Here is a 27,773-nt window from a genome sequence, read left to right on the forward strand (position 1 = left end):
AAATAGCGATTCATGATCCTTAAAGACCTCTGTCACGATACTTGATACTCGTTATTGATAGATGAATTGCGTCACAGATATTTAAACATGGATATGTACCGGGCCTTTTAATACACCCAAACAAGGTTTGTTGATATATAAAGTAGAAATATTTCGCATTCTTCTAAATCTTTGAATAAAATCTTTAAGAAGCCACGGGTAACTACGGAAATCATTTTTTTGTAAGAGAAGCTTACTCACACGTTCGTTTTGGAAATTATAAACTTTCAAATTGATTTGAAACAAGTGTGAATAATTTTGTCTTTTGTCTATTAATGTATATTATTGTATATAGACTAGAACTGATACATGTTTTTGATTGCCATATCATTATTTAAAGAAAGTCAAGTTTAAATATGCTCAAGTTTCTCTTATTTTGTAAGTATAAATATAACAATGTTTTCAAAATACGTTACTTTGTTGACGCCAAAACCTTGTAATTTGTATTTGCGTTGTAAAAATTAAACTTTATTCTTAAAGCACTTTACAGAGTTATGTATGGAATCTTGCTGAATGAAAGGGTATTAATAACAAAAACGAAAGTACAAGGTTTTCCCATTTAACGAATATAACCTTGTAACGCATGTACATATTAAAGTTATCACTTAGGTATGTAACGTAGTATAACGTCATAATACTTTGACTTATCTTTAGGATTATACAAAATGTTTTTTATTCATTATAAAGTATTTATCATAAGGCCTGATTTCACGGCGACAATAGTAAACAAAAGATATGCTCCATTTCCGTCGTCTCCTTATCAGAACATATAACTTTGACATACTTTCTTTCATGTCATCAACGTCTTATGTTATATATTATTGCAATCACAATTTTGGTGATTGCATCAATTAAGACGACCAAATTTAATTTTCTTTGTTTTGATGTATGTTGTACAAAATTTTTCACCCTAATTCCAAAAAATGAAAAGATTATGGTGGGTCACCGGCCTCATTTCCTCATAATTGGGAGCTCAAAATGAGGAAATTTGCTCTAAAATGAGTTTTTATTTCCTTTAGATTGTGTAGTATATGTTAATTGAAATCATTCTCACCTTTTTTGTTGTAATTGTTTTACATACACTACTTCTAAACGAAAAAAAAAATATCCTACAACTTGCATTCATTAAAATGTAGAATTTCCCCCGCTATTGAGTCCCTTGGTATGGGGTTATTTATAGGTATATGAAAAATTGTCACACCATCCCCCCTTTTTTATAGATAAATTTGAATATTTGGTCGTACAACATCGGTTGATTGATACTTAAATTCAAATAAGGTTATTTCATTGTCGTTTTAATGCTAAGTGGATTCAAAAAAGATGTTTTTCCAAAAATTTAATAGTTCTTGAAATGTGCCCATATTTGTGATATTTAGTATTTTTTAATGGAGTTATCTCCCATTTTCGATACTTTTATGTACTCCCTAAAAATAGAAGTGCTTCACAGGGCGAGATATTACCATTATGAATTCATATAAACAAGTTTTTACATTCCCTTAAATGAGAAAAAAAAAAATAGAATTGACTAGATAAAGAGAGTCATCTAAAGTTTGCTAAGGAAAAATCATGCATTTGCAAGCGAGATATTCTAAACTGTTGTAATTGAGCCACATTCTATTTTTTTTGGTGATACAGGTTAAAAATAAAAGATGACGTACTGAGACAAAAGCAAATTAAGAAAAATAATAAATTTTATTGGAGACTGTGTTGTGTGCCACCATTAAAGTGGAAAGGGAAATTTGAGACCATTTATTTTTAACTGTAGTTAATGGAAGATAAACTGTATTTTATTAATTAATTTGCATCATATAATCTCTCGAAGTCTGGTGTCAATATCCCAGTACTTCAGTTTCGTTTTCCGATTGTACGTTTATCTCCTGCAGCATAAAGGATGAGGCGATCATTGACAGCATGTGTCTCTTGTGTTTCCAACAAGGTAATGTTGCTACAAGATTGAAGTCATCACTACAAATGTGGTATGGTCGTCATCATGAACTCGTGGATTGCTACGGTGTATCCATCTGCGCCATGAAAACTGATTTGTTCAATATGTCATATTTTCCTTACCTCTTTCGTCTACCCCGGATTTGACTTTTTACGAGGAATTCGGTGGGTGTCTCTAGAAAAGTAGAGAACGCTTACGCTACCGATGCACATGGTCCATGCTCCCGGTTTTTAGTGGAGTCCGAGTTGCTCATTTGCTTTTGTAACTTTGTATGTATGATTTAAGTTACTTTATTTTCTTTGTTATGTATATCTGTATGTGTGTCTGGTCTTTGTCCCTGGATTCCATTCTTTTGATTACCGCTATAACCTTGGTTGCCTTTATGATTCTTTCTGCACATTTCCAGTAACTGAGAGCAGCATATCGACTTTGCTGTCTTGTTCTTACAGAATATATATTACATGCTACAGCTAATAAGAATATGATAATGTAAAAAAAAATGTACTCGGAAGTTGCCATTTTAAAGTGATATACATTGAATTGAATATACATACTTATATTGGCTTGTTAAGAAGAAGAAAACCATAATCAAAGCGCTCTTAAAAGATGTATGTTATGTTTAGAACTGCATTTCAAACAAGTCTACCAACTGCTTTGATAATCTTTAATTAAAATAATTACAGTAAATATTTTTTCATTTTTAAACATAAGTCTTAAAAGCCTATTTAACTGCACATAAGAATATCCATATCTTGTCTTACTGAAATTTTCTTATTGATAAATTTAACAATAATTACCGTCTTCGCTTTAAATGACACCTTTGATGACTTAAACAAAGAACTCAACAGGTGGATAAAATAAATCTCTACTTTATCGGAAACTCTGACTTAAAGAGTAAGATAAATGGGAATATCTGATTTTTATAATTTAGCTCAATTGAATTTTTTTAATTTAAAATTTTCACTTTCGATACCTCGACCTACCACCAATTGACCTTTCATTGACAACAGATGTTCCAGTTTTTCTTTATGTTATATATCTATAGTTTTATTGAAATATGAGTTCATCATTTTTAACGATTTTGCATACATTTCATTACAAGAGGAGGGCAAGTGGATGTAGCCGTTACTTCATTCAAAAGGAGAGAGAACCAAGAGGCAAAGTCAATCAATCAAATTTCATATTTGTTTTAGATATCGACACGTTTTAAGATTAAATCGTGTAAAATACATTTTACTTGTATTGATTCTTCTTTGATTGATATTTAGATATTTAGCTTATATACAATGTATGTATATATACTGTTTGTTTTGGTGGTTGTTGGATTTATTTATGTCATTACATGTAAATATATATACTAAATTAGATCATGAATCATTAATTTATATTTAACTTCATCATGTTGATTATATTTCGTATTACCTGTAAAATATCTTATATATTCTTTCAGAAAATTATCAACAATTAAAGAGTAAATAGTTAAAGATTTCACTCCACAATATGTTAAAAGTGATGTTGGTAAGTATAAAATAAATATTGGTTAATGCTTTTAATAGAATATATACTTTCACATAAAAAAACGTTATCATTTCTGTCCAGTATTGAATATACTGTTGCATTATGATATTTGCTAAATGTATAAATAGGAAATGCTTTTATTTGTATAAAATATCGCACCAGGGGGAGGTGAAATATCGCAGCAGGGGGGGTTAAATTATCATAACAGGGGGTTAGTTTATTGCACCTGGAGGGTAAAAATATCATAGCAGGGGTTCAAATATTGCAACAGGGGAATTAATTTATCGCAGCAGGGGTGAAATTATCATAACAGGGGTTAATTTATCGCAGCAGGGGGTTAAATTATTTTTACAGGAGGGTTAAAGTAGCACAGCACGGATCATGGGTCATATCATTATAAAAGGGGGTTTAAAATATTGCATTAGGGGGCCAAAATACCGTACCCGGGGGTTAAAATATCATAACAGGGGGTAGTCGGAATTTCCTCTGACCCTGCAACCCTCCTCTTTTTTATTTGGATATTGATATGTCGGGTTGGGGTCAGAACGATGTGAGAAAGTTGGAGATCAGCGGTACCGCGGAGTATCGCCCTTCACACGCTTCTAGCGACTTTCAGGTTGAAAGGTGACGGTTACCTGGTTCGATTCGGAATTCATTTTTCTTTCTGCTGATATAAGCTTTTCGGCTTTTTGTCATCAAACCTCGGTAAGTAGAAGTTTGAAAACCTTAACCCAGGGTCTGCAGCCATTTACTTTCGATTTCCAACTTTGCTTGACGCTAGCGAGATTTGATCGTATGCAAATGAGATTCCGTCATGCACAGATGGTCACGTGACACTAACAAATACCGCCTACTTTGTGAATCTAAAGAAGCGTGTTGGAGCAACATGGAGTCGATAATTCTGGATAGCTTTGTAATCGAGGTTGAAAACGACAGAGATTGTCGTAAATTCGATGGACGCATATTTCAATGTGACAGATTTTTTAGTAAGTTTCAGTTAATGTTTCATTATTCTTTTCCCTTTTTCCATATTTTTGGTAATTCATTTCCCGCAATTTCGAACCAAATTATGCGACATCGAAATGGTGGCTGAGGTCAATGCAATATTAAAAGAGTAACTTATCATGAATTTATCTTCTTTATATTTTGCATTTCCATTTGCGTAATCCTAGTACCCAGCACATCAGCCTATTTATATTCCCACTGACATATCCTATCAAGGAACAGGTGCAGGCACTAAGGAGCCATAAGATTTCTTCATATGAAATTTTGAAGGCATAACCCAAAATGAATTGGATGGTACAAGTTGTCATTTAGTCAAAAAAATAATCTTGATTTTTTTTTCAGTCTTACAATGAACAAATGAATTAACGATGGGAAATAAAAAAAGTGACTATGTCTTGTCAAAAATGCAATGTATTTTTGTATGTATTGAAAATGTGATGAATGATTCAAGTCCATAAACAGTTTTTGTATTGTGTACATTTATCATGATCACTAGAAATGACAAGTGCTAAGTGAGGCATCTGATGTGTCAATTTAAAAAAAAAACAATTAAAAGTTATACATACATGTACATGTACATTAGTATATCTGCAAATTGGAACAGATAATATTTGTGCTGGCTTTCAAATCCTAAGATCACAATGTTTTATCTATAGAATGATGTTTTTGGCATTGATGCACAAAAATGATTTGTACAATGGACCATGTCTAATGTTTTATTAACCTGTCTTTGTTCAATCTCTGAAGCATCAATCATTTTATTAGCAAGAGGAGAGGGATCTTTTAAAAATATTCCAAATTTCTGATAAGAATATTTTACTCCGCCATTGAAAAGTAAAATAATAATGATTCTATAATTTCCCAATTACTAAATCAGGCAATTTGTTTCAAAATGAAATATTGATTTCGGTTGCTTCTGAATTAAAACTAAAAAAATTGTGCTTGTGCAACAAAAAATCCCTGCCCCTATATCCTACCAGAATATTATCACTAGAAGATATTGTAAATATGTTTACTAGTGTATAAACATGTTTTATTTATGATACATGGTAGTAATAGAGACAAGTGCAACATGTTGTCTAAACGTGTAGGTACTTAAGTAAATTCCAAATAAACCTTTGATTAACTAATGTGAAAGTTACTTCTTTCGCCGTAACATAAAAAGTGAAGAAAACTCCTCAGCAATTAAACAAATTAAAAGAAAATGTGAGACCCTACAATACAAGAATGGTCCAACTTAAAATAAGAAGCTTTGCCAAATGCAGCATGATACCATCACAGACAATTAAACTCTGCAAGTGTGGACACAATATTAATTATTGACACACTTAAATTAGAGACTTACAGTTTATTATGGACACAACATTGCACAATATTTTGAAATTCAATATAAGTATAAAGGTCTGCTTTAGAGTGCATTGATGGATCACTTTGTACCTCATTATTTCAAAAAAAAAAAAAAAAAAAAAAAAAAAAAAAAAAAAAAAGGGAAATGATAGGGTAAATTTGGTAAGCATACTTTTTAAAGCTCTTGTATTTATGCTTGGATTTCATGTGGCATCCATCCATAAAAAAAAGTTTCAAAATTACACCTATTTACTCAAAAACCATAAGAAATATCTGAAATCTGATTGAAACATGTAGTCATGAACTTTCATAAGGAATGTTTAAAAAAAAACTTGAAATCGCACCAAATAAAAAAACGATGATTTGTTAGGGTATGGCTTCCTTACAATTTGAAAACTGTAAAAGATATTTGAAAAATGGAGGCAAAGATTTTGATGTTACATCTAGTTTTTTTTTTTTTTTTTAAATCAAACCAGAAATAACAAGCCACCCTCAAGAAATCAAGGGGTAAAATACTTGTTTCTGTCCCCTTATTCTTACTTGGCTTAAGTCACAACCTAAATGATCAATCAAAGTCTGTTTATTGTGGTGTAGAATATTGTGAGGCAGTATCATAGGCATTGATATGTTTTTATTGGAGTTGTATTGTTTAATTCAATGAAGTGCTTGTTTTAGGACCCATTTATGCCGCTGATTCTAACCCCTAATATCTATACCAACCTTCCAATTGAAGTTTGGAACCTTGTTTTAAAATTTATAAAGATCAACTAACTAGTGCTCAAATTATCACAAAAACCAAGTGTCTCCAGATGACAACAACAAATCAATAACAATATATGAGTGTAAAATGTTTGCGGTCGTATGAATAGTTAATTTCGACTCAGACCTGTGAATACATGTAGATATCTTTTATTGTGACAACAGAGTATAATTTAGAAGTTAAGTCCTCAACTTATCAGGACTTACATGTAGTCAAAAGAACCACACTGGTATTCCGTTGTAAGAATCAACCATACATTCATGTGAGGTAGTACATATATGTATTACTGATAGTTTTTATAAAATGCCAAGATAGTTGGCTAGATTTTCTCTGAAAATAATAATAAATTTCCTCTGAACCTGCGACCCTCTTTTTTTATTTGGATATCCTAACCCAACATATCAATAACTAATTAAAAAAGAGGAGAGTTGCAGGATCAGAGGAAATTCGGACGGTCTTTAGCTAGTTGCAAGTACTACACATCTGTGAAGAAAGTCAGACATGAACATAAACAAAAAAGCTTAGCTTCTCATGTTAAACTTCAATAAATTAAAAACAAAGCAAAACATATTTATAAACTGTTATTAGAAAAGTTGAAGCAATTTAAAATCCGACAGAAAATGTATATGATGATTGCCTTCTGCCTACCCCCAACTTTACCAATGCATTTTCAGTAAATAGTAGAATAACCTGCTCAAATTGAGTTTAAAACAATTAAGATATGGCATTCTAAGGATGGGGTGCCAAATGTTATATTTTACACATCTAAAAAAATTACTTTTCAACCGAAATCAGCGGGATTACCGAACAATTGTACATTAGATCCAACCAGGTGTTTTCATAATATGTTGTTCCAGTACACACGCTTCTTTAGACACACAAAGTAGGCGGTGTTTGTTGATGTCACGTGACCATATGTGCATGACAGAATCTCAATTGCATACAATCAAATCTCGCTTGCGTCACGGAAAGTTGGAAATCGAAAGTAAATGGCTGCAGACCCTGGGTTAAGGCTTTCAAACTTCTATTTACCGAAATTTGATGACAAAAAGCCGATAAAACTTATATAAGCATAAAGAAAAATGAATCCCAAACCGAACCAGTTATGTGTCACCTACACGATTTTAACCTGAAAGTCGCTAGAAGCGTGTGAAAGGCGGTACTCCGCGGTACCGCTGAATCTCCAACTTTTTGTATGGCACATCGTTCTGACCCCAACCCGACATATCAATATCCAAATAAAAAAAGAGGAGGGTTGCGGGGTCAGAGGAAATTCTGGGGTAACAATATCGCACCAGGGGGTAAAAATATCGCACCAGAAAGAGATGAAATATCGCAGCAAAGGGGGGGGAGGTTAAATTATCATTAACAGGGGGTTAATTCATCGCACCAGGAGGGTTAAAATAACAAAGCTGTGGTTCAAATATTGCAACAGGGGAATTAATTTATCGCAGCAGGGGGGTAAAATTGTCAAAATAGGGGTTAATTTATCGCAGCCGGGGGTTAGATTATTGTTACAGGAGGGTTAAAGTAGCACAGCAGGGAAGTTAAAATAACAAAGCATGGGCCATATCATTTTTAAAGGGGTTAAAATATCGCATCAGGGAGGTTAATATATCGTAGCGGTAGGGTTAATTCATCACATCATTGGGTTCAAATATCGAAACGGGTAAATTTTTCGTGGCAGGGGGTTAATTTAACGTAGCATGGGGGTTTAAAATATCGCAGCAGAGGGTTAAATCATCTTAACAGGGGGGTTAATTTATTGCACCAGGGGGTAAAATATCCAATGTATCGCATAAGGGGGTTCAAATTTCGAAACGGGCCGGCGAGGGGGGTTATTCATTGTGGCAGGTGATTAAATTATCATAACAGGGAGGTAAGTTTATCGCAGCAGGGGGTTTAAAGTAACGCACCAGGGTGTTAAAATATTGCATTAGGGGCTAAAATATCGTACCAGGGGGTTTAAAGTAAGGCACCAGGGTGTTAAAATATTGCATTAGGGGCTAAAATATCGTACCAGGGGGTTAAATTATCAAAACGGGGGGGGGGGTTAAAACATTAATAGGGGGTTAATTTATTGCAGTAGGGGGATTAAATTGTCTCAACAGGGAAGTTAATCTATTGCACCAGGGGTGTTAAGTATTGATATATCTGTTGGGCGACTTTCATTTGCACTTTTATTTTTTAGTAATTCCTTTGAAGGAATTTTTATTAAAAATATTTGGGATCTGCTATATATTTTGAAATATGTTTAACTGGTTATAGTGTAAAAATTCTGGCGGGACAATTTACCTTATTTTTACTGTAGTAGAACATTACCAAATTTTTAAGTTTTAATATCTCCAGTGAACTACTTTAATTTTGCACTTATATTTCCTGAAAGAGTTTCTAAGGGGTTAAAGGATTTTCAATAAAAATATGTGGGATCTAGAAAGGCATGAATCACTAATTACAAGGCTCGGTCTGGTTTTCAGGCAGACCTGTACTTAAAAATTGCTATCTTTATAAAGTTTTTAACTACTTTTAGCCATTGGGAACCTTATTGTCAAGGATCAGAGAAATAACCCTGCAAAAGTAACATTGAGGTTGTTACTTGGAAACTTGTAGTTCAATATCATAGAAATCTATTAATTTTATGTAAGACATTGGGAACACCAGGAAAATATTCATTGCTGGCCCAATTTTGTTTTCAATTTCAAATGGTTCAAGATATGACACTAGCATCAACAATAGGTGTCCATTTGTGGTATTAATTCTTTTGTACAATTTCAATGGCATCCACACATTTTTACAGAACTTAAAAAATTGTCTGAAGTCATTGTGAGGACACCAGAAAAAAAACTGTTCCAGACTCTTTTTGGCCTCCAACTCCCAAATGGTTCAAATCAAAACCCGCAGAATCAATCCCAGCTTTACTTTTGTGGTATGACATCTTAATTCATTGTGATCTATGTATTTATACCGCAGTTATCTGTCTCAACACAAAATGCAAATAGATGTTAGAAATAAAAAATATATAGAGAGTTGTAAAGAAATCTTTGACCCCTTATTGAGAAGTTGACATTTTTAGTTTACCTGGCCTAAGAGGCCGTGATAGCTATTGCCATCACTTTGCGTTTATTGTCGTCGTCAGTTGTCTTTTGTTTTTGGGTCGTAAACAAGTTAATCTCATAAAACAAAAATTCACATATTTTATGAAATGGTCATTTGATAAATCTGGATATTTGTTTCAATACTTTTAGATCATTTTTAGTAGCGCAATACATGAAAACTTCTTCTTTTGATATGCTTACAGCACTCGAATTCCTGTTATCAATAGATCTTTGTGAAAATATTGGCATAGATCCATCCCATGATACTAAAAAATTTCATCCACTGCTAGATTGTAGCTAAACCAAACTGTTTTTGGAGTTATTTGCAAAAATCCTTTCAGGTGGGAATGGCCCCTTTAACCCCTTAAAATTCATAAAAATTTAAGAGATATCTGATATCTGAATTTTCAAGAGGAATGTAATATTAAAATTTCTTTGAAATCTGACCAAAATGTTTTAAATGGCTGTTTGTAGGGGGTATGGTCCCTTTTTGCCCTTATTTTAACAATGTAAGAGATATCTGAAATATGATTAAAAAGATGCAAGCAGGGATTATAATGAGGAATCAATAAAAATAAATAAATAAAAAACTGAACAAATTTAAAAAGTTGATCCAACCCCCTACTACGATATTGCAACCCCATACTGCAATAAATCACCCTCTCTGTTATGATATTTGAACCATCTGCTGCAATAAATTACCCTCCCTGTTATGATATTTTAACCCCTGCTGCAAAAAAATGCCCTTCTTGTTATGATATTTTATCCCCCCCCGTTATGATTATTTCCCCCCGTTGAGATAAATTTACCCCCTGTTGCAATAAATTAACCCCTGTTATGATAATGTTTGACCCCCCTCATGCAATAAATTACCAGCCTGTTATCATAGTTTTTAATCCCCCCTGTTGTGATATTTTTTAATCCCCCCTGTTGTAATATTTTTACCCTTTTGTTTTATTCAACTTGCGATTTTTGGGTTAAAATATCGTACAGGGGGAGGTCAAAATTTCACTATGATATTTTAACCGCGGGGTCGATATTTCGCGGGTGTCAAAATATCGTATGACACCGGGCTAAGAAATCTTTACCCATTACAATAGTAAGAATCATTGAAATATGAAGATCTCTACAGGCTTATATGACCTCTGATAATTTTTTTACCTTAAACAACCATAAAAAATAGGGTGACCATATAAATTTCGACAGCATATAGCTGGTAAAACATTAGCCTCTTCAACGTTGTAAAACCTAAGTTTCATTGATTAAAAAAAACAAAACAAAGCAAACAAACAAACACAAAAAAACAAAAAAAAAAAAAAAAAACGATTGCATCGGTAGTTATATTCCCTCTACATGTACTCTTACTAATATATCATCGATATCTAAGTATTCTTATACTCACTAAAACGTTTTCACATGTAGATTGAGAGTTAAATTTTTGATTCTTCCTAGGTCAAAATATAGGAAGCACATTTACACATCAAGTTGTCATTTTTTATAATTTTAAAGAATTTTTTGTGGACGGACTTATTCAAAACTATTGCATTTGAATATTGTGTCTACAATATTTTGTCAAATTCAAAATGACATTTCAAGAAAACGCTCTAATATTGGAAAACAACAATCTGATTTAATTCTGTGTAATTTGAATGAGATTTCATTTAATAAAGAATGTGATAAAGTTAAAAAGTGGAATTGTTATTTCACTATTCAACCTTTTTGATCATTCGCAAATTTCAACCTAATTTCATGAAAAATAAACTTTGCTCCTGCATCTTTCCAAAAAAAAACACGAACTTTTTTTCGTAGATTTATGCCTTTGATTTACCTTATTTTGAATTATTTATTATACAGTAAAGCAATGTATCGTTTCGTTTGTCCATGAGCATATAATGAATTACCTTCATTCGTCATAGATACTCGTTCTCCATATTTGACGTTATATAAAAAAATCAGTTACTGTCTTTCCAGAAAATCGGATTTTGTCAACAGTCGGTATTCATACTCCATTTAAAGTAGAGCAGCAAATAAATTAGATTTAAATGTATTTACCCAAAACAATGTAATTTTGGAATTCCAGTGAATTAATGTTAATTGATCTACTAATCTGTTCAGTCATCTTGTAGGAAAAAGAAGTACCGTAAATATCATGCGTCATAAAAATCAAGTGTTAAAACAAATCATTAAAATAAAAAAAAATATACAACAGGGTAATTGTTGTAATTATGCATATATAGGAATTGTGCATATTTAAATTCTGAGAAGTATTGTTTATATTAACTTACCTCTAAGAATATTCACTTTCAGTTCGGTTGCGTTTTATTCATGGCAAGTTGTTATGGTTATCAACAGTTATGTGAATTACCTAAATGTTCAGAAGGTAAGGTCGGCTTTTGTGCCGTGAATGATGATGAACAGTGCATTGGTATCTGCAGTGAGCGTCAAGCAAGAGAGAAAGGTTTGTAAGAAAAAAAAATAATTAAGACGCTTTCTTCCCAAAAAGATAATAATTATTTAGTATCATGCCACATTATCTATCTTTCTTTTTTACTAGTTTCAAGTTTTATTGTTCGTACATTAAGATAGACAAATAACTTGTTTTCGTATTTCATAACATCATAAAGCAAATACGTGTCTGCGTTTCATATTATTTGTTCAAATTGAATGCATCGTCAGAATGTGCCAAAAAAACTATCTGCTAGGGTTCTATAGATCTATTGGAGATTAAACACCCTTTAAGGTAATAAACACAAACTTAGGCATTGACAAAAGACAAAAACAATACACCTGACATGTAGTTCTCATACGAAGGTAGATAACTCTAATTGTTTCTTGTTATTTAAAATAAAAATAATAATTATTCTGTCAAGTCAATTCAATTTGAAACTAACCATTTTTCTATAAATGAATTTAACTAATATTCAATGTACAATACTACCAAGTCTACTTCCGGTGATGAACTAGTTTGCAAAATCATATAATACATAACACATATCACTATACTCAGATCACTCAAATTAACAATTACGAGTAACTTGGACATTACATAATACAATTCATACTGGATCTGAATAAAAAAATAATGACTTCATAAGTCTTTATGTTCATAAATGAAAACATTTAATATTACTCTATAAAAACAATAGTATAAATGTATCTGCATACATTCAGAAAATCATACGTCTTTCATACAAAAGATAAAACTATGGAAAATAGAAGGCGTCAGAATAGAATATAATAAATTAAATCAGTCTTTAGATATGAATATCCATAACCAACTAAAAAAATTGAAAAGTGAAACTTACAATGGAGTTCACAAAGAACAGAGAGCATAAAGGTCCCATGATGTACAGTGTGTCTAAATGAAAATCAAAGTCCTGATAGTCCTAATAGTCATAGTCAAAGTATGTAATGCATGTACCTACAAATATACTTCACAATTATAACATTTATTTATATAAAAATATAAAATCATATCAAATCAATATATACTACACTATGGTAATCATAAATTCGGCGTACATTGGTAGACAATGTTCACATAATAATGTGACGTGGAAGAACATATTTTTTTGTATTATTCTTCTTTGTCGCCAAGATTTGTCCACGCAACTCCTCCGAAACAACTGATTAAATTTAAACAAATATTGGCACACAAATAGACCGCCATATGAAGTTGTGCAAGAAGTTTCTGAAATTTGGCCGCCGTTTAAAGACGAAAAAAAAATCCTCGAGACTTGATATTTTGTTTAATATATATCATCAGAAGGGCTTCCGGTCGGCTATAATCAAATAAAAAAAGGCCGCCGTTCAAAAATTTAAAACATTCGAAAACAATCATGGAGCTGTACAAACTGATTATGGGGTCTCCAGTAAGAATGGAAATGTTAAGGGAACATCTTTGTTGGAGTCCAACACAACAAGGACTAGTTAATATCGTTTTGATTTTTACAACGAGATTTTACAAACTACATATTGATTGCTTTCGCAAAAGAAGGCAAAATAGGCATTTACTATATTTTACTTTACTAACAAAACAAAAATACCCCCCCCCCAAAAAAAAAAAAAAAAAAAAAACCCAAAAAAACCAAAAAGCAAAAAACAAAACAAAAAACAAAAAACAAAACAAAAACAAAATAAAAACAATAAACAAAACAAAAAACAAAACAAAAACAATAAACAAAACAAAACAGAGCAAAATAAAAACATCAAAAGCTTAAAATAACATGTGTTTCAATGTCAACACCTTTAGAGTATCTATGCTCTGGTAAAAATGTCTTATTAGGTATTTCATGTTTAATAGTATTACTTTTTGGATCCTTTCGATCACCTGTGGCAAACTCCTCAAAAACGTCTCAAACTGGATATCGTTTAATACAATTTTGGAACCTAGCCTTGACATTGAAATCCTTCAATTAATTGATTCGTTCATTTTAGTGTGAGTGTTTCTTAAAATCTTATCGAAGTTGATGAGTAGGGATGCGCAGGGGTTTCCTACGCACATGTACTTACACAATATTTATGTAAACCACTACGTACGTATTAGCCTTTTTTTGTAAATAATGCCTAAATTTGAATTATAAATTAAAGTATACTGATTGCGAATGGAATTTACATTGATGAAACCAAAATAAGTTTCTTGTAGGTTTATTAGTGCCACATATTTACGATGCTTAATTTTTTCGAAGGTCATACTTTCACGGTAGATACATTCTCAAGACGTTTGAACTCGAAAGAGTGCTCAAGTGAAAGCTACGAACCCGACATTATATTTTCGGAAGGCAAGTGCTTTTGTATTGAAAAATCCAAATGTCTTGGAGTAGGTCAAATTGTTGCCAGTGACGGTTCGATTGTGGAAGATCGAACTTGTAGATGTGACTACTCTATCGGATATGGTTATTCACAGAATCCTAAAAATTTATGTAGTTGTATACCTAAGCTTGAAAACTGCAACTGCGAGTTTAAAGTATGTAAACCAGGACACAGGTTATCCCCCGGTAAGTCATAACCAGTTGCTTTTATCTATTTTAATTTTATTTATGATTTGAATAACAAAGAGGTCTCTAAAGAAATAATGTTTAACCTTTTTATCATTTTTTTTCAAATTACTTTGTATGAGGTGAGGACGCAATACTTTGTTGTGCATATTGTCAGCAATATTTTGTTGGAGTTATGTCACTTTGAACTTAACTGTCCGCCTAGCAATTCTGGAGCATCTAATTAAACAACTCATTTTAAACTACTTAACAGAAATTCGCGAAACATGGACTGTATTGAGAACAAATTATGGCGCTATGCGTATAACCAGGAGTTTTTATACCTTAAACTTTGTTGGACTAACCTCCTCGCGAAATTGATTTTTGTATGCATCAGTGAAATATTGTTGTTTGTAAAACCACCCTCATCATACTATCGAAGATGGCTTAATTGTTATATTTGAATTATCGATTTATCAAAGTCTTCTAAATTAATTAGTATCTCTTTAAATGATGTGCATTGATGTATTAAAAATGTGATACAACATAATTGTTCTTTTTCTATCCTTGTACAACGAGTTTCTCGCCTATTTTCGAATAGATCAACATTGAAGGCCATATAAATCAAAATTACACTTTATTGCAATTAAAATAAATAAAATATATAATAACAAAACAAACATAATTAGTACCAAAGGTTATGCTTTCTAACGCTGTATTTATATTTTGGTAATAGGTTCCCTTTTCTAAATGGCTAACATTATAAAGTCCAAAGGTTCAAATTCAACTCTGCTTGTTTACCACGTTGATTGATTTTTTGTGTTCTTCGTAATGCCGACTTTAGCCGTATGTTTATTTTTTTCTCGATATTAAGCCGTATTAGTGTATAAATAGTCCAAGTTGAATCCAAGAGTAAAAGTGTTAACCTTCTTTACTTTCAAACGACAAAAAGGCTGTTTGCTGTGGCGCGATTCAAAAATATCTAGGTAACTAGAATTTAACATGGTGACTTATTTCTAGAAATATTATTCTTCAATCATTAAATGAAAGAAATATACTTTTAAAGAGATGATTATTTTAAACAAATTTTAGATTATGATTGCATAGATGAGGCGGCCTTAAACCAGAGCAGTTTCACGTGTCCTTTCATCGGACGAAGTAGTAGGTATGTTAGAAATAACCCCCCCCCAAAAAAAAACAAAAAACAAACAAACAAACAAAAAAACAAAACAAAACAAATCAAAACAAAAAAGAAAACAAAACAAAAACAAAACAAAAAACAAACAAACAAAAAAAACAAAAACAAAACACAGTGTAGTAATTAAATGTTAAACGGTTTTTCTTCGAACACCTACAGGAGTGCAAGAAAATTATGTTATCCGAGGGTAAGATTTAATCGATTTCTGAACGAGGCTTGTTGTGGTAACTTTTATGCTACAATAAAGATATTTGTACTAAAACCATGGTCATTTGTCTTAAACATTTATTGGTACTTAAAATACTATACTTAACAAAACATTTTGTGATTGAATTTTTGACATTAAGTCTTCTTCTCCCATTGTCGACGAATTACCATACCGTCCGACAAGTTGATTAAAAATTAATATTCGAGGGGATTACACGATCTCCTGCAGTAGATTTATTTCATTGTTCCAATTTAAGGTTATGATCTCACAAATTGGGATATTCCTTCTCCTTTTGTTTCTCTCTGGTAAATAGAGACATAATCCTACCTTTTCCCTTGCCTTCTCACGTTTGCATGAACAATCTCATTAGTAAATTTGTTAAAGGTATCTAGGTCTTCTAGGTACTGAATGATCGGTTTGCAATTAGTTTTCAATATGTACAATCCTCATCTGTTCATAAAGATTTAAAAGAACCTTAGGTCATACGCAAACTTTTTATTTCGTTTTTATTGGCACCATGATTTTGCTCCACACAAGTTCCGTTGATATGTGATTACTTTGCAGTTGCAGAAATTACGAGTTCTGGCCAAGTGTTTATTCATGTCATGTCGTTTCCATGTAACAGCTTCAAATTCAATTTTCAAAAGTGAAAGGGGTATTTAAGATTCATTTTGGTCTTAAATACAAATTAAATTAGTCGTGAAGTGTTATATGTGTTTATTGTGAATTCGAATCCGTAACAACTTAGAAGACTTTGAAAAGTCTTGCTTTGAAAGAATTAAAGAATTACCTAAAGCAGAAATTCTGTTCAGCTTGTACTTATGGAATTTACCAGTCTTATTTCATAATACTAAATCGTGTCAAAATACAAAATACAATTTATATCTAGATAATTCTTCTGTTATTACATAATATGTATCATGTGAAAATATAATGTTGTTTCTTGAACGTGGATATATTTTCTGAATGTTCGAAAAGACAACAAAAGGTACAATTCACAGCCTGCCATGGATATTTACTCTTCCATATTTAAAGGAAGCTTTGCCATATTCCTTTAAAAAATCAACAAAATCTCCGCTTAAGGGCCTGTGTCAAAGCGGTATATAAACAGTCGTATTAAGAAATTATTGAGTCTAATTAGAATTGTAATTTTGTAATTCAATTTCTTCAAAACAAATTGATATCGACCTTGAACAGAATCACTAACACCACACTGTCAAGCAAGGAATATGATCGTGATGATATTTGTCTAGATATTTGTATCGTGAATGGATCGAGTTCAGGATCATGAACACAAACATTGTTATTTTTTTTTTGGTAATTTCTGCTTAACCGCGACTTTCACATAAAACAATCAAAGATTTCTTTCATATTAAAATGATAATTTGCAAAGCATATGAGTAATGCGTCTTTTCTTTTAAGAAACCATATTTTAAAACCATTATGATTTCTATTTTCCGTTCTATCAGCAGTGACGATTCTACAGATACTACAGGAAATAGAACAAGAAAAGAACGTAGAAAAAAACATCGTAAGAAAAAATAAATTTCATATTTCTTTATCAATGTTAAAATTGTTATCAACATTGCAGTTTTGTAAATCACAAACTCTCGGTTTTTTTCATTTCTATACCATTTAAAGTAGACGGATCCATCGAAAATGGTAAATCTAACATTTTACAGTGCAATAAAATTTGTATGAAATATACTTCTATGACAGTCAAGTTGATATTTAAAATGTAATACTAACAAGAAAGAAAAATACATACACATATGAAATATAATTAAAAAATAATGGTTCAGTTACAAATTTAAAATCAAATATCAAAGGAAAACTGTAAATATTGAAAACCTAAAACATTGCATAAGTAAACAAAAAAAAGGTAAGCCTGTTATAAATCTTATCTTTTTAAGGTTGTATGTATAAACGTTCCTGCGTGGATTTAAGTACACATTCAGCAGTAGCTATCATTATAATAGTCGTGATAGTTGTTCTTGGTGTTGGAATTAGTAAGTACATGAATGTCAAAAAGAGATAACATAACATAAACCGTTTTGTTTTCTATTCCGATTTTATATTTGTTTTACACATCTAGGTCTTCGTAGAGTAATGCTGATTATTCTTACATATTTACACAATAGAAATCAGATATATTTGTATCCAGTGTCCCAAGGAGAAGCACATCTTTCCCTTTCAGAGGACTATGTATTTTTACCAGAAATGACTTTTTTGATTTCAAAAACCTGTTTGAAGTTCTTACATTGCAATGATTATAAAAAATGAGGTAAAGTCAAATAAAAAATAAAAATAACAATTAGTGAATATTTTAGGAGTGTAGGTCAGTCGCGCTGCCATCATGACTTTACTTGACATTGTTTTTATATAATAGATTTTAACTTTTATCTGGGTTACTAAGTTACACATTTAACTGTATTGACGTATGTAAAATTTTTGACAAAAAATTTAACGTTTATTTAGATATTTAACTTCAAAAGACATTTATATTAAAATCATTTGTAAATATAATATTCCTAAACATTTGTAATATAAGTATAATATAATAGTCCCCACTTCATTATTGATGTTGTTTTGAAAAATCGTCCATCTCTGTTTTTTCTTACTATTTTAGTTATTGGATTATTCTTGGCACGACATGTACGGGGAAGATTTCAAGGTAAATGCATAAACGTTTACATATGTGTTATACATTTACATTAACTTAATTCTGACTCATTCAGTATGATATGGAACAGGAAAACAGAGAAGGAAATCGACGACGCAACAGGCATTAAACTTGAGGTCTTAATTAGATTGTGAACATTCGTAAGGTTACGGGATCCTTGAACAAATTATAAAACTTTTATTGTTTTTGTTAACAACCTGAACATCGGAAGACAAATCGTATTTTAGATTTTAAGTTAATAATGACAATACCCCTAGTAGATTCGAAACGATACAAAGTTGTGATGTGCATGTAGGAAAGTTTTAAATATATAAATAAGAACAAATTACAATTAAAATTAAAATACTACAAGGTATTTCATATCAAGTGTGTTAAACTTACATCTGCATTTAAACCAACAATGAACTAAGTCATAGTATTTTACTCATCTTATTTTTTAGGTTGCAGAGAAGAGTACAAAACTGGTTTGTGAACTAAATTAAATAATAAGTAATAGAAAGTTGTTACATCAAACCGATGGAGACATTTTTTTACAAAGAAGAGTTGCTCAAGTTTATCTTTTATTCGAGGAAATGACGTAGATTTCATCATTCGTTTGCTTTAAGTCACGCAGTTTTTCGAAGTTTAACGCACAATCTTGAAATACGAACAGGAAAATTCTTGAAAACTATCGATACCTATATATTGGCCCAGGCCAATATGATGTATTGGACTAGGTATAATTTCGTTAGTTTTTTCCATATTGGTTAAGTTATTGGTCCTCCTCTAGTAATATTGAAATTTGTCTATGGCTCAATCCAGTGTGGTTCGCCTAGGAATACTTACTCAGTCAAATATGACTAGCTTTGACTAAGAACTAGGTCAATATAGAAAACCTTACGCTATAATACAAAACGGGATTTTAATTTCTTGATAATATTTATAAACATGCATCATGAGAACGTTGGTATTTAACACTGAAATCTTGCCATAACTACGCAGACTTTAGACTTCTTACAATTAGGCTTTTGAAACAAGGTTGTATTGCTACAAGATTTAAGTCATCACTACAGAAGTTTTAAGGTCGTCATCACGAACTTGTTGATCGTTATCCATCTGCAACATGGAAACTGATTTGTTCTACGTCTTAGTTTTTCTTTCTTCTTAGTCTACCGTTGACTACTTTTTACAAGCCACTCGGCCGGTAATTTTACAAAGGCAGAAGACCGTTCCTCTACCGAAGCACCTGGTCCATGCTCATGGTTTTTAGTGGAGTGTTAATTTGTCTATTTCGATTATTTTTTCAACATTATTTATGATTTACATTTCTTACATCATAATACTTAATTCATTAGCGACACCCAAGTGTAAATCGCTTTGTTTTTTATTGGACAACTTTGTGACTAGTGTCGGGGAGCCCATTTAACTATTACAAAATATATAGTCAAACATTGTAGGAATATCGTGTCTTGTGAATATGTACTCAGATTTGTTTATGAGTTAACTAGTCAAATTTTAAAGTGTGTCTGATTTTCCATCTAGTATAGAAACAGGAGATTGCATTTGAACGCACGAAGTCCGGAAAGTTTATTTGAGATACAATCACTATTGAGGCGTAATATATTCGCATAATCCGTACATGCAATTTTGAACCATATTTATATTATAAATGTATCACCGTCAGTTTTTGTTTAATTCATTGTAGTGGAGAGTGGCATATCAGATGCGCAACACGATAATGTAGGTAAGTATATATCTTGTTTATACAATGGTTAATCATGGTATATTAACAAACTTCCTCGAGGTATATGATAATCATTTTAAGGCACGAGACACTAGACGTATACGCTTGTCTACGGCATTATTGATATCTCTGCTAGTGATTTGTCAGGCTAGAAAATACACTCTCTCTGCATTTCAAATCAACAATTTATAGGTTTTGCAATAAATTGCATTCAATCAATGAATATTTTGAAAATACTGACACTGGTAATCATGAGACTTAGTGATAGGTTGATTACCTCAGGTAATAACATCAATAAATGTACAATCAGCTCAAAAGGAAAACTGTGTTATGAAACAAAGGTACACTATGACGTTAATATATATTTTTTTACCAAATTGTTTATATATCCCACCGTGTTTCTAACATATTTACTGAAATATATTTTGTATTCTTTCTTATGCAAACAACAGAAATCTTCGATTCAATTTCCATTGACTCAACCCATGAAATAAAAATAAAATACAAATAAATGAACAAATGAATCTCCCGTTTGTAGTGTGTTGGAGTAGTATATAGCATTTTCCCATCCTTTTTATTTAATAAAAAAGAGTTCTTGTGTTATTAATCATTCCAATAAAGACATTAAACGTCTATATCCTGGCGATAAAGATTACATGGAGATTAAAATAAACATAAAATGTTTATGACATGAAAAATAGGATAGGACACAAGGACTATAGGGTCAACGGGTTTCGATTGCCACTGGAAAAATGGTGGTTGGATCGGGCAATTTAGCATTCTCTGGCGGAGCGCAAAGGTTGGCCTGACGACTCAAGCATAAATAAGAACAAATTACAATTAAAATTAAAATACTACAAGGTATTTTATATCAAGTGTGTTAAACTTACATCTGCATTTAAACTAACAATGAACTAAGTCATAGTATTCTACTCATCTTATTTTTTAGGTTGCAGAGAAGAGTACAAAACTGGTTTGTGAACTAAATTAAATAATAAGTAATAGAAAGTTGTTACATCAAACCGATGAAGACATTTTTTTTACGAAGAAGAGTTGCTCAAGTTTATCTTTTATTCGAGGAAATGACGTAGATTTCATCATTCATTTGCTTTAAGTCACGCAGTTTTTCGAAGTTTAACGCACAATCTTGAAATACGAACAGGAAAATTCTTGAAAACTATCGATACCTATATATTGGCCCAGGCCAATATGATGTATTGGACTAGGTATAATTTCGTTAGTTTTTTCCATATTGGTTAAGTTTTTGGTCCTCCTCTAGTAATATTGAAATTTGTCTATGGCTCAATACAGTGTGGTTCGCCTAGGAATACTTACTCAGTCAAATATGACTAGCTTTGACTAAGAACTAGGTCAATATAGAAAACCTTACGCTATAATACAAAGCGGGATTTTAATTTCTTGATAATATTTATAAACATGCACCATGAGAACGTTGGTATTTAACACTGAAATCTTACAAAAAGTATTTTATATTGCATTATAGTTCCTTCAGATAAACCAGATGATGCTGAAGATACGACTATTAACAGTGAATGCCTAAACCATCATAGTAAACAATATAGGAATACCCATAAATGATTTAGAATTGAAATAACTTTATGATTATCTTTACAGCGTCTCATCTTAAGAGGGGTGTACCACCCCTTCTCATTATTTATGTTTTTTACAACTTGAAGAAAACATAAAATACGTTATGCGATAAAAGATACTACATACAATGTGAAGTCAGCCTAATGTCTATTCCTACACTCAGAGATCGATTGTAAGGAAACCTAATGACCAAACTTTACGACAAACGCGATGACTTTTCATTCCGTATTGCAACGTTCCTTTCATATGTGGCAACATTCCTTCAGCACCTGCGTATGTAGTTTGCATACATGTATCGCAACTCATACGTTGTGCCAGAACTTGCCATAACTACGCAGACTTTAGACTTCTTACAATTAGGCTTTTGGAACAAGGTTGTATTGCTACAAGATTTAAGTCATCACTACAGAAGTTTTAAGGTCGTCATCACGAACTTGTTGATCGTTATCCATCTGCAACATAGAAACTGAATTGTTCTACGTCTTAGTTTTTCTTTCTTCTTAGTCTACCGTTGACTACTTTTTACAAGCCACTCGGCCGGTAATTTTACAAAGGCAGAAGACCGTTCCTCTACCGAAGCACCTGGTCCATGCTCATGGTTTTTAGTGGAGTGTTAATTTGTCTATTTCGATTATTTTTTCAACATTATTTATGATTTACATTTCTTACATCATAATACTTAATTCATTAGCGACACCCAAGTGTAAATCGCTTTGTTTTTTATTGGACAACTTTGTGACTAGTGTCGGGGAGCCCATTTAACTATTACAAAATATATAGTCAAACATTGTAGGAATATCGTGTCTTGTGAATATGTACTCAGATTTGTTTATGAGTTAACTAGTCAAATTTTAAAGTGTGTCTGATTTTCCATCTAGTATAGAAACAGGAGATTGCATTTGAACGCACGAAGTCCGGAAAGTTTATTTGAGATACAATCACTATTGAGGCGTAATATATTCGCATAATCCGTACATGCAATTTTGAACCATATTTATATTATAAATGTATCACCGTCAGTTTTTGTTTAATTCATTGTAGTGGAGAGTGGCATATCAGATGCGCAACACGATAATGTAGGTAAGTATATATCTTGTTTATACAATGGTTAATCATGGTATATTAACAAACTTCCTCGAGGTATATGATAATCATTTTAAGGCACGAGACACTAGACGTATACGCTTGTCTACGGCATTATTGATATCTCTGCTAGTGATTTGTCAGGCTAGAAAATACACTCTCTCTGCATTTCAAATCAACAATTTATAGGTTTTGCAATAAATTGCATTCAATCAATGAATATTTTGAAAATACTGACACTGGTAATCATGAGACTTAGTGATAGGTTGATTACCTCAGGTAATAACATCAATAAATGTACAATCAGCTCAAAAGGAAAACTGTGTTATGAAACAAAGGTACACTATGACGTTAATATATATTTTTTTACCAAATTGTTTATATATCCCACCGTGTTTCTAACATATTTACTGAAATATATTTTGTATTCTTTCTTATGCAAACAACAGAAATCTTCGATTCAATTTCCATTGACTCAACCCATGAAATAAAAATAAAATACAAATAAATGAACAAATGAATCTCCCGTTTGTAGTGTGTTGGAGTAGTATATAGCATTTTCCCATCCTTTTTATTTAATAAAAAAGAGTTCTTGTGTTATTAATCATTCCAATAAAGACATTAAACGTCTATATCCTGGCGATAAAGATTACATGGAGATTAAAATAAACATAAAATGTTTATGACATGAAAAATAGGATAGGACACAAGGACTATAGGGTCAACGGGTTTCGATTGCCACAGGAAAAATGGTGGTTGGATCGGGCAATTTAGCATTCTCTGGCGGAGCGCAAAGGTTGGCCTGACGACCCAAGCATGTCGCATGCCAGGGGTACCCCATCCCACCGCAGAGCGGCCTTGCCTCCGGGCAGGGTTTTGAGCACTATTTAGTCGCCTTTTACGACAGGCCTAGCGCTGCTGTGGGCCTATTCTTTTGACACCCAGACCCGCACAGGGCTTAACGACTTGACAACATTTTCATTACTATATTCCTTACGAATGAGCATATTCTACTGTTTTGTTAATTTATTCGGTGATTATTGATTTTTCCGAGCACTGAGCTGAATATTACCGTAAAATATAGGGTGGAAGATACCTGCACTTATTAATAGCTTCCAAGTACATCTGTATTTAAGAATGAAGTTTTTGTATCGGCTGAAGCATTTACTTAAATGTCTAAGCAGAAATAAATCGTTACTTTGAGTTCTTTACGAATATTTGGTTTTCTTACATCGCTCTGAAGTGGTTTGAATCTCCGAATCTCCGAAATGACTATAAAAGGTTATATTTATATATGAATAGCAGTAATATGTCATATAACTTTTTTTCATATAGAAAACAGGATGAAGTCACAGTCCAATTCCAACTCGTTCATTTCATGTAGGGTTGTAGACAACGGAGACTTTATTGATTTTGAGAACAAAAGTATGTTTATTGTACTGACATAAGGAAGGTCATTTAAATAAATGTTTATCACGATGGTTACTAAATGTCACATCCTCCTCTTAAATTCACTTTGATCAGACCGATGTTTAAGGAAATCACGGGTTAAATTAATGATTGAAATTTCAATTGTAAAATCAGATATAAATCCTAAAATTGTGAAGAGATTTCACAAAAGGATTTCCAAGCTTTATTCAAAAAAGCTAAAATGCTAAAGCAATGCCCGAAATTTAAAAAAAAGGATTACAAAGGGTAACTCGTTGGAACATCACATCGGTAATTTATCATTAATCGCTTACATTTATAAATAAAATCGTTCTCAACATTCATTTCAGAGACCAGCAATTCTAGTGGAAAAATTGCACCACTCTCTCCCAGAAGCGATGAAAAGGATGATATTGCTGTTAATCCTGAAAATAATCAATGATACTCGCCGTGCCTTTCTTAGATACATGTAGTTGTTGTTTCCCTTTGGTATCAGTCAGAATATTTTACAGCTTTGTATACAATTTTATAATTAAACGACACTCATTAAATAAAGGAGATAGTGTCTTTTATTGTGTTCATCATGAAAAATGTTAATACAAATGCATTTTGTCTGAAGTTATACCAGTAATGAAACGAGCACATTAAAATGTGGACGCAATCAAATCGTTAAATACATTTTTTGTGATAAAACAGTATACTATAAGAAATCTTTATCAATTATCTCAAATTATTTAACTCACCTCTATCTCGTTACATTTCTCTGAACCTCTTTCTGTTGTTTGCTTTTCAAATATGTAAGACTTATTAATTACCTTTCAATACTTTGAAAGTATTATTTCATGTGATATTGAATTTTAGGCATTTTCATTAAATCAGCTTGATTAACACCAGCAATATGTATATTATAGTTTAAACCACTGTTGATATTAATGAGCGATTTTATTGTTACTTTATTTGGCTAATATATAAGTCTAGGTCACTTAATCCATTTCTGTATTACTTAAAGTGGCTTGTTGTTACAATTTTTACTTCTTAATTATCATCGTTGATGTGATGGTGAATATGTTTGCCCTTAATTTAACCTTTTTTGTTTGATACCAAAAATATTAAACATATCATGCGGAATGGCATGATTACACATAATTTCTAATTTAACATTGTCTCATTTATGTACATCTTTTCTGATTTCTATATATACACTTTTTAAACCATAAACAATATTTTTACAATTGCTCTTTGTTATTTGTGTACATACAAAATAATAAAAAACGCATACATTATTTGTATATTTGCACTGTGCACTTTATCTGCAATAGTATCTCGAGATTTATCTACTTTTTTTCAGTTTTGTTATCCAATGTACATGTTCGTTAAGCCATTATATTTAAAGCTTCAATCTTGTGTTATTCGTATCTCTCACCGCCAAGCTCCTTGCAGCGGCGGCGTTCAATTCCTCTCTTAATAACCTCTGCAGACAGGCCTTTCGAATTCCTGGACTTATTCAAATCAAACTGTTTGAAAATCGGAAACGTCTTGCAAAATGATTCATATTTTTTTTCCCTTTCGACTTGCAAGATTCTTGGATTTATTTAGAGGGCCGGCTACAGCATCTAGAATGAATCAAGAACGCCAGACACTGTTTCCTAGCTTGCTCTTATTGTATGTAACCAATATTGTGACACAAGTTTGATACTCGAAGATGTAATGGGGTACCAAAAATTCTTATGGATCTGTGTTAATTACAAATAACTTCGTATGTAATATCTGTGATAATTATCGCATTCATGTCAATCTTCTATATGTGATGACAAAATTTTCTTTATATACACATATTTTACATAGATACCTGTAAAGTTTGTTAACTTTATTTTGCACTTAAACTTTCTATATATACACATACGTTTTTCATATATGCACGCTATTATCTGTTATTGCAATCATCAATAAATTCTTACATTCAAATTTTTATTGATTGATCACCTGATGTGAAGAATTCCAAAGTATTGCAAGTAAGGTACAATGATCTAGTATTGACGGTCAATACAAAAAAAATTCTCAGTTGTATATATCAAAAAATATAACATTGAAAATTTTTGTGCAGAATCTCCCTAAAACATGTTGGAGTATTTAGACGGATATCGAGAAACAATTTACTGGAGGTTTATGGCTTGGGACCGACGCAAAGATTATAACATAGTTGGACTGGTTTTTTTGGTCTTTGGAGGGAGGGGACCAGCCAACCTTCTTCATATCTTTGACAAGTGAAGACAACAAATACATATTATTTTACAATTCAAAGGTAGTCTGGGTTAACTGAAAAAGCTTCACTGTTAACAAATGACAACAAGCTATTACTTTTAAGACATTCTGAACCAAACTTGGACTTATTAAAAGCTGCTGCCTAACCGTGTAGCCCCAAATCAATCAGAACACTTCTAATGCAACAAATTAAGGAATGTAATGAAACATTAGAAATAAATGTCAACAGATGTTATCTTGTTCATTGCAAAAGCTGTCAGTTATTTACTGATTCAGTGTTTGAATAAGCGACAAGATTATCTGTTTCGACGTTTGTAAAATATACATGCGAGTCACTTTTTTCAGATCCTAGATCCTCATATGCGCCATGTTTGGGGTCTAAGTATTCTCGAGTATACGAATCAGGGTCACTTTTAGATGAGTTTAAGTCATCATGCGACTTATCGGCTTCAAAATCTAAATATACTGGAATCGACAATGTGTTCATTGAAGCATCGTTATCACTAACGTTTCCAGGTGTATATTGTAACCTTTGTTCTTCACTTTGGGAGGACGATAGTTGTATACTCTGGATTTCTTCATAGCCTTCATAATCTTCTGTATGAACATCAGTAACCTGTTGTTCTGTGGTGTAAATCCTATATTTCAATTTTAATAGAATGATAAATCAACGTTACATGAAATACACAGCAATTATTTTTGGATTTCTGAAGCATATTAACGTGACCGTATTGATTGTCCTTTTCTCTCGTTTGTTTACCATTGGACATTGTATCAATGCTATACATTTGTATATAAACATGATTTTTATTAAAGTTATATATATATATTTTTTGCTATTTTTACGTTGAATTCACTTATCATATGTATGTCAAGCAACTCAACTCACGGC

General features: G+C 31.9%; 2 protein-coding genes across 19 annotated transcripts in view; one reads left to right on the plus strand and one right to left on the minus strand.

Annotated features, from left to right (window-relative positions):
- On the plus strand, positions 1 to 27,708 carry LOC148626207 (uncharacterized). 9 transcript variants are annotated; one of them, XM_088570020.1, is made up of 15 exons: positions 1 to 125; positions 3,435 to 3,502; positions 12,017 to 12,167; positions 14,398 to 14,706; positions 15,778 to 15,850; positions 17,564 to 17,622; positions 18,005 to 18,100; positions 18,721 to 18,765; positions 19,215 to 19,238; positions 20,459 to 20,497; positions 21,447 to 21,470; positions 22,002 to 22,067; positions 23,150 to 23,188; positions 24,527 to 24,616; positions 24,970 to 27,708. In XM_088570020.1, the coding sequence occupies exons 2-15, from the start codon at positions 3,485 to 3,487 to the stop codon at positions 25,059 to 25,061; spliced, it is 1,125 nt and encodes a 374-aa protein (XP_088426146.1). In that variant the 5' UTR covers positions 1 to 125; positions 3,435 to 3,484; the 3' UTR covers positions 25,062 to 27,708. The 9 variants fall into 9 exon arrangements, with proteins under 9 accessions (XP_088426146.1, XP_088426151.1, XP_088426152.1 ...); XM_088570025.1 differs by having other exon boundaries at positions 14,398 to 14,490; positions 17,561 to 17,622; XM_088570026.1 differs by having other exon boundaries at positions 14,398 to 14,490.
- LOC148626208 (uncharacterized) overlaps positions 27,062 to 27,773 on the minus strand; it is a 55,025-nt gene continuing 54,313 nt past the window's right edge. For all 10 annotated transcript variants that reach the window (XM_088569997.1, XM_088569995.1, XM_088569992.1 and 7 more), the window contains one exon: positions 27,062 to 27,519. In XM_088569997.1, the coding sequence (XP_088426123.1) occupies positions 27,138 to 27,519 (382 nt within the window). In that variant the 3' untranslated portion in view covers positions 27,062 to 27,137. The remainder of the gene's footprint in view (positions 27,520 to 27,773) is intronic.

Source organism: Perna viridis, chromosome 2 (genome assembly GCF_037379345.1).
Source record: "Perna viridis isolate PV_CMFRI_1.1 ecotype Kerala chromosome 2, ASM3737934v1, whole genome shotgun sequence".
Classification (NCBI taxonomy): Eukaryota; Metazoa; Mollusca; class Bivalvia; order Mytilida; family Mytilidae; genus Perna; species Perna viridis.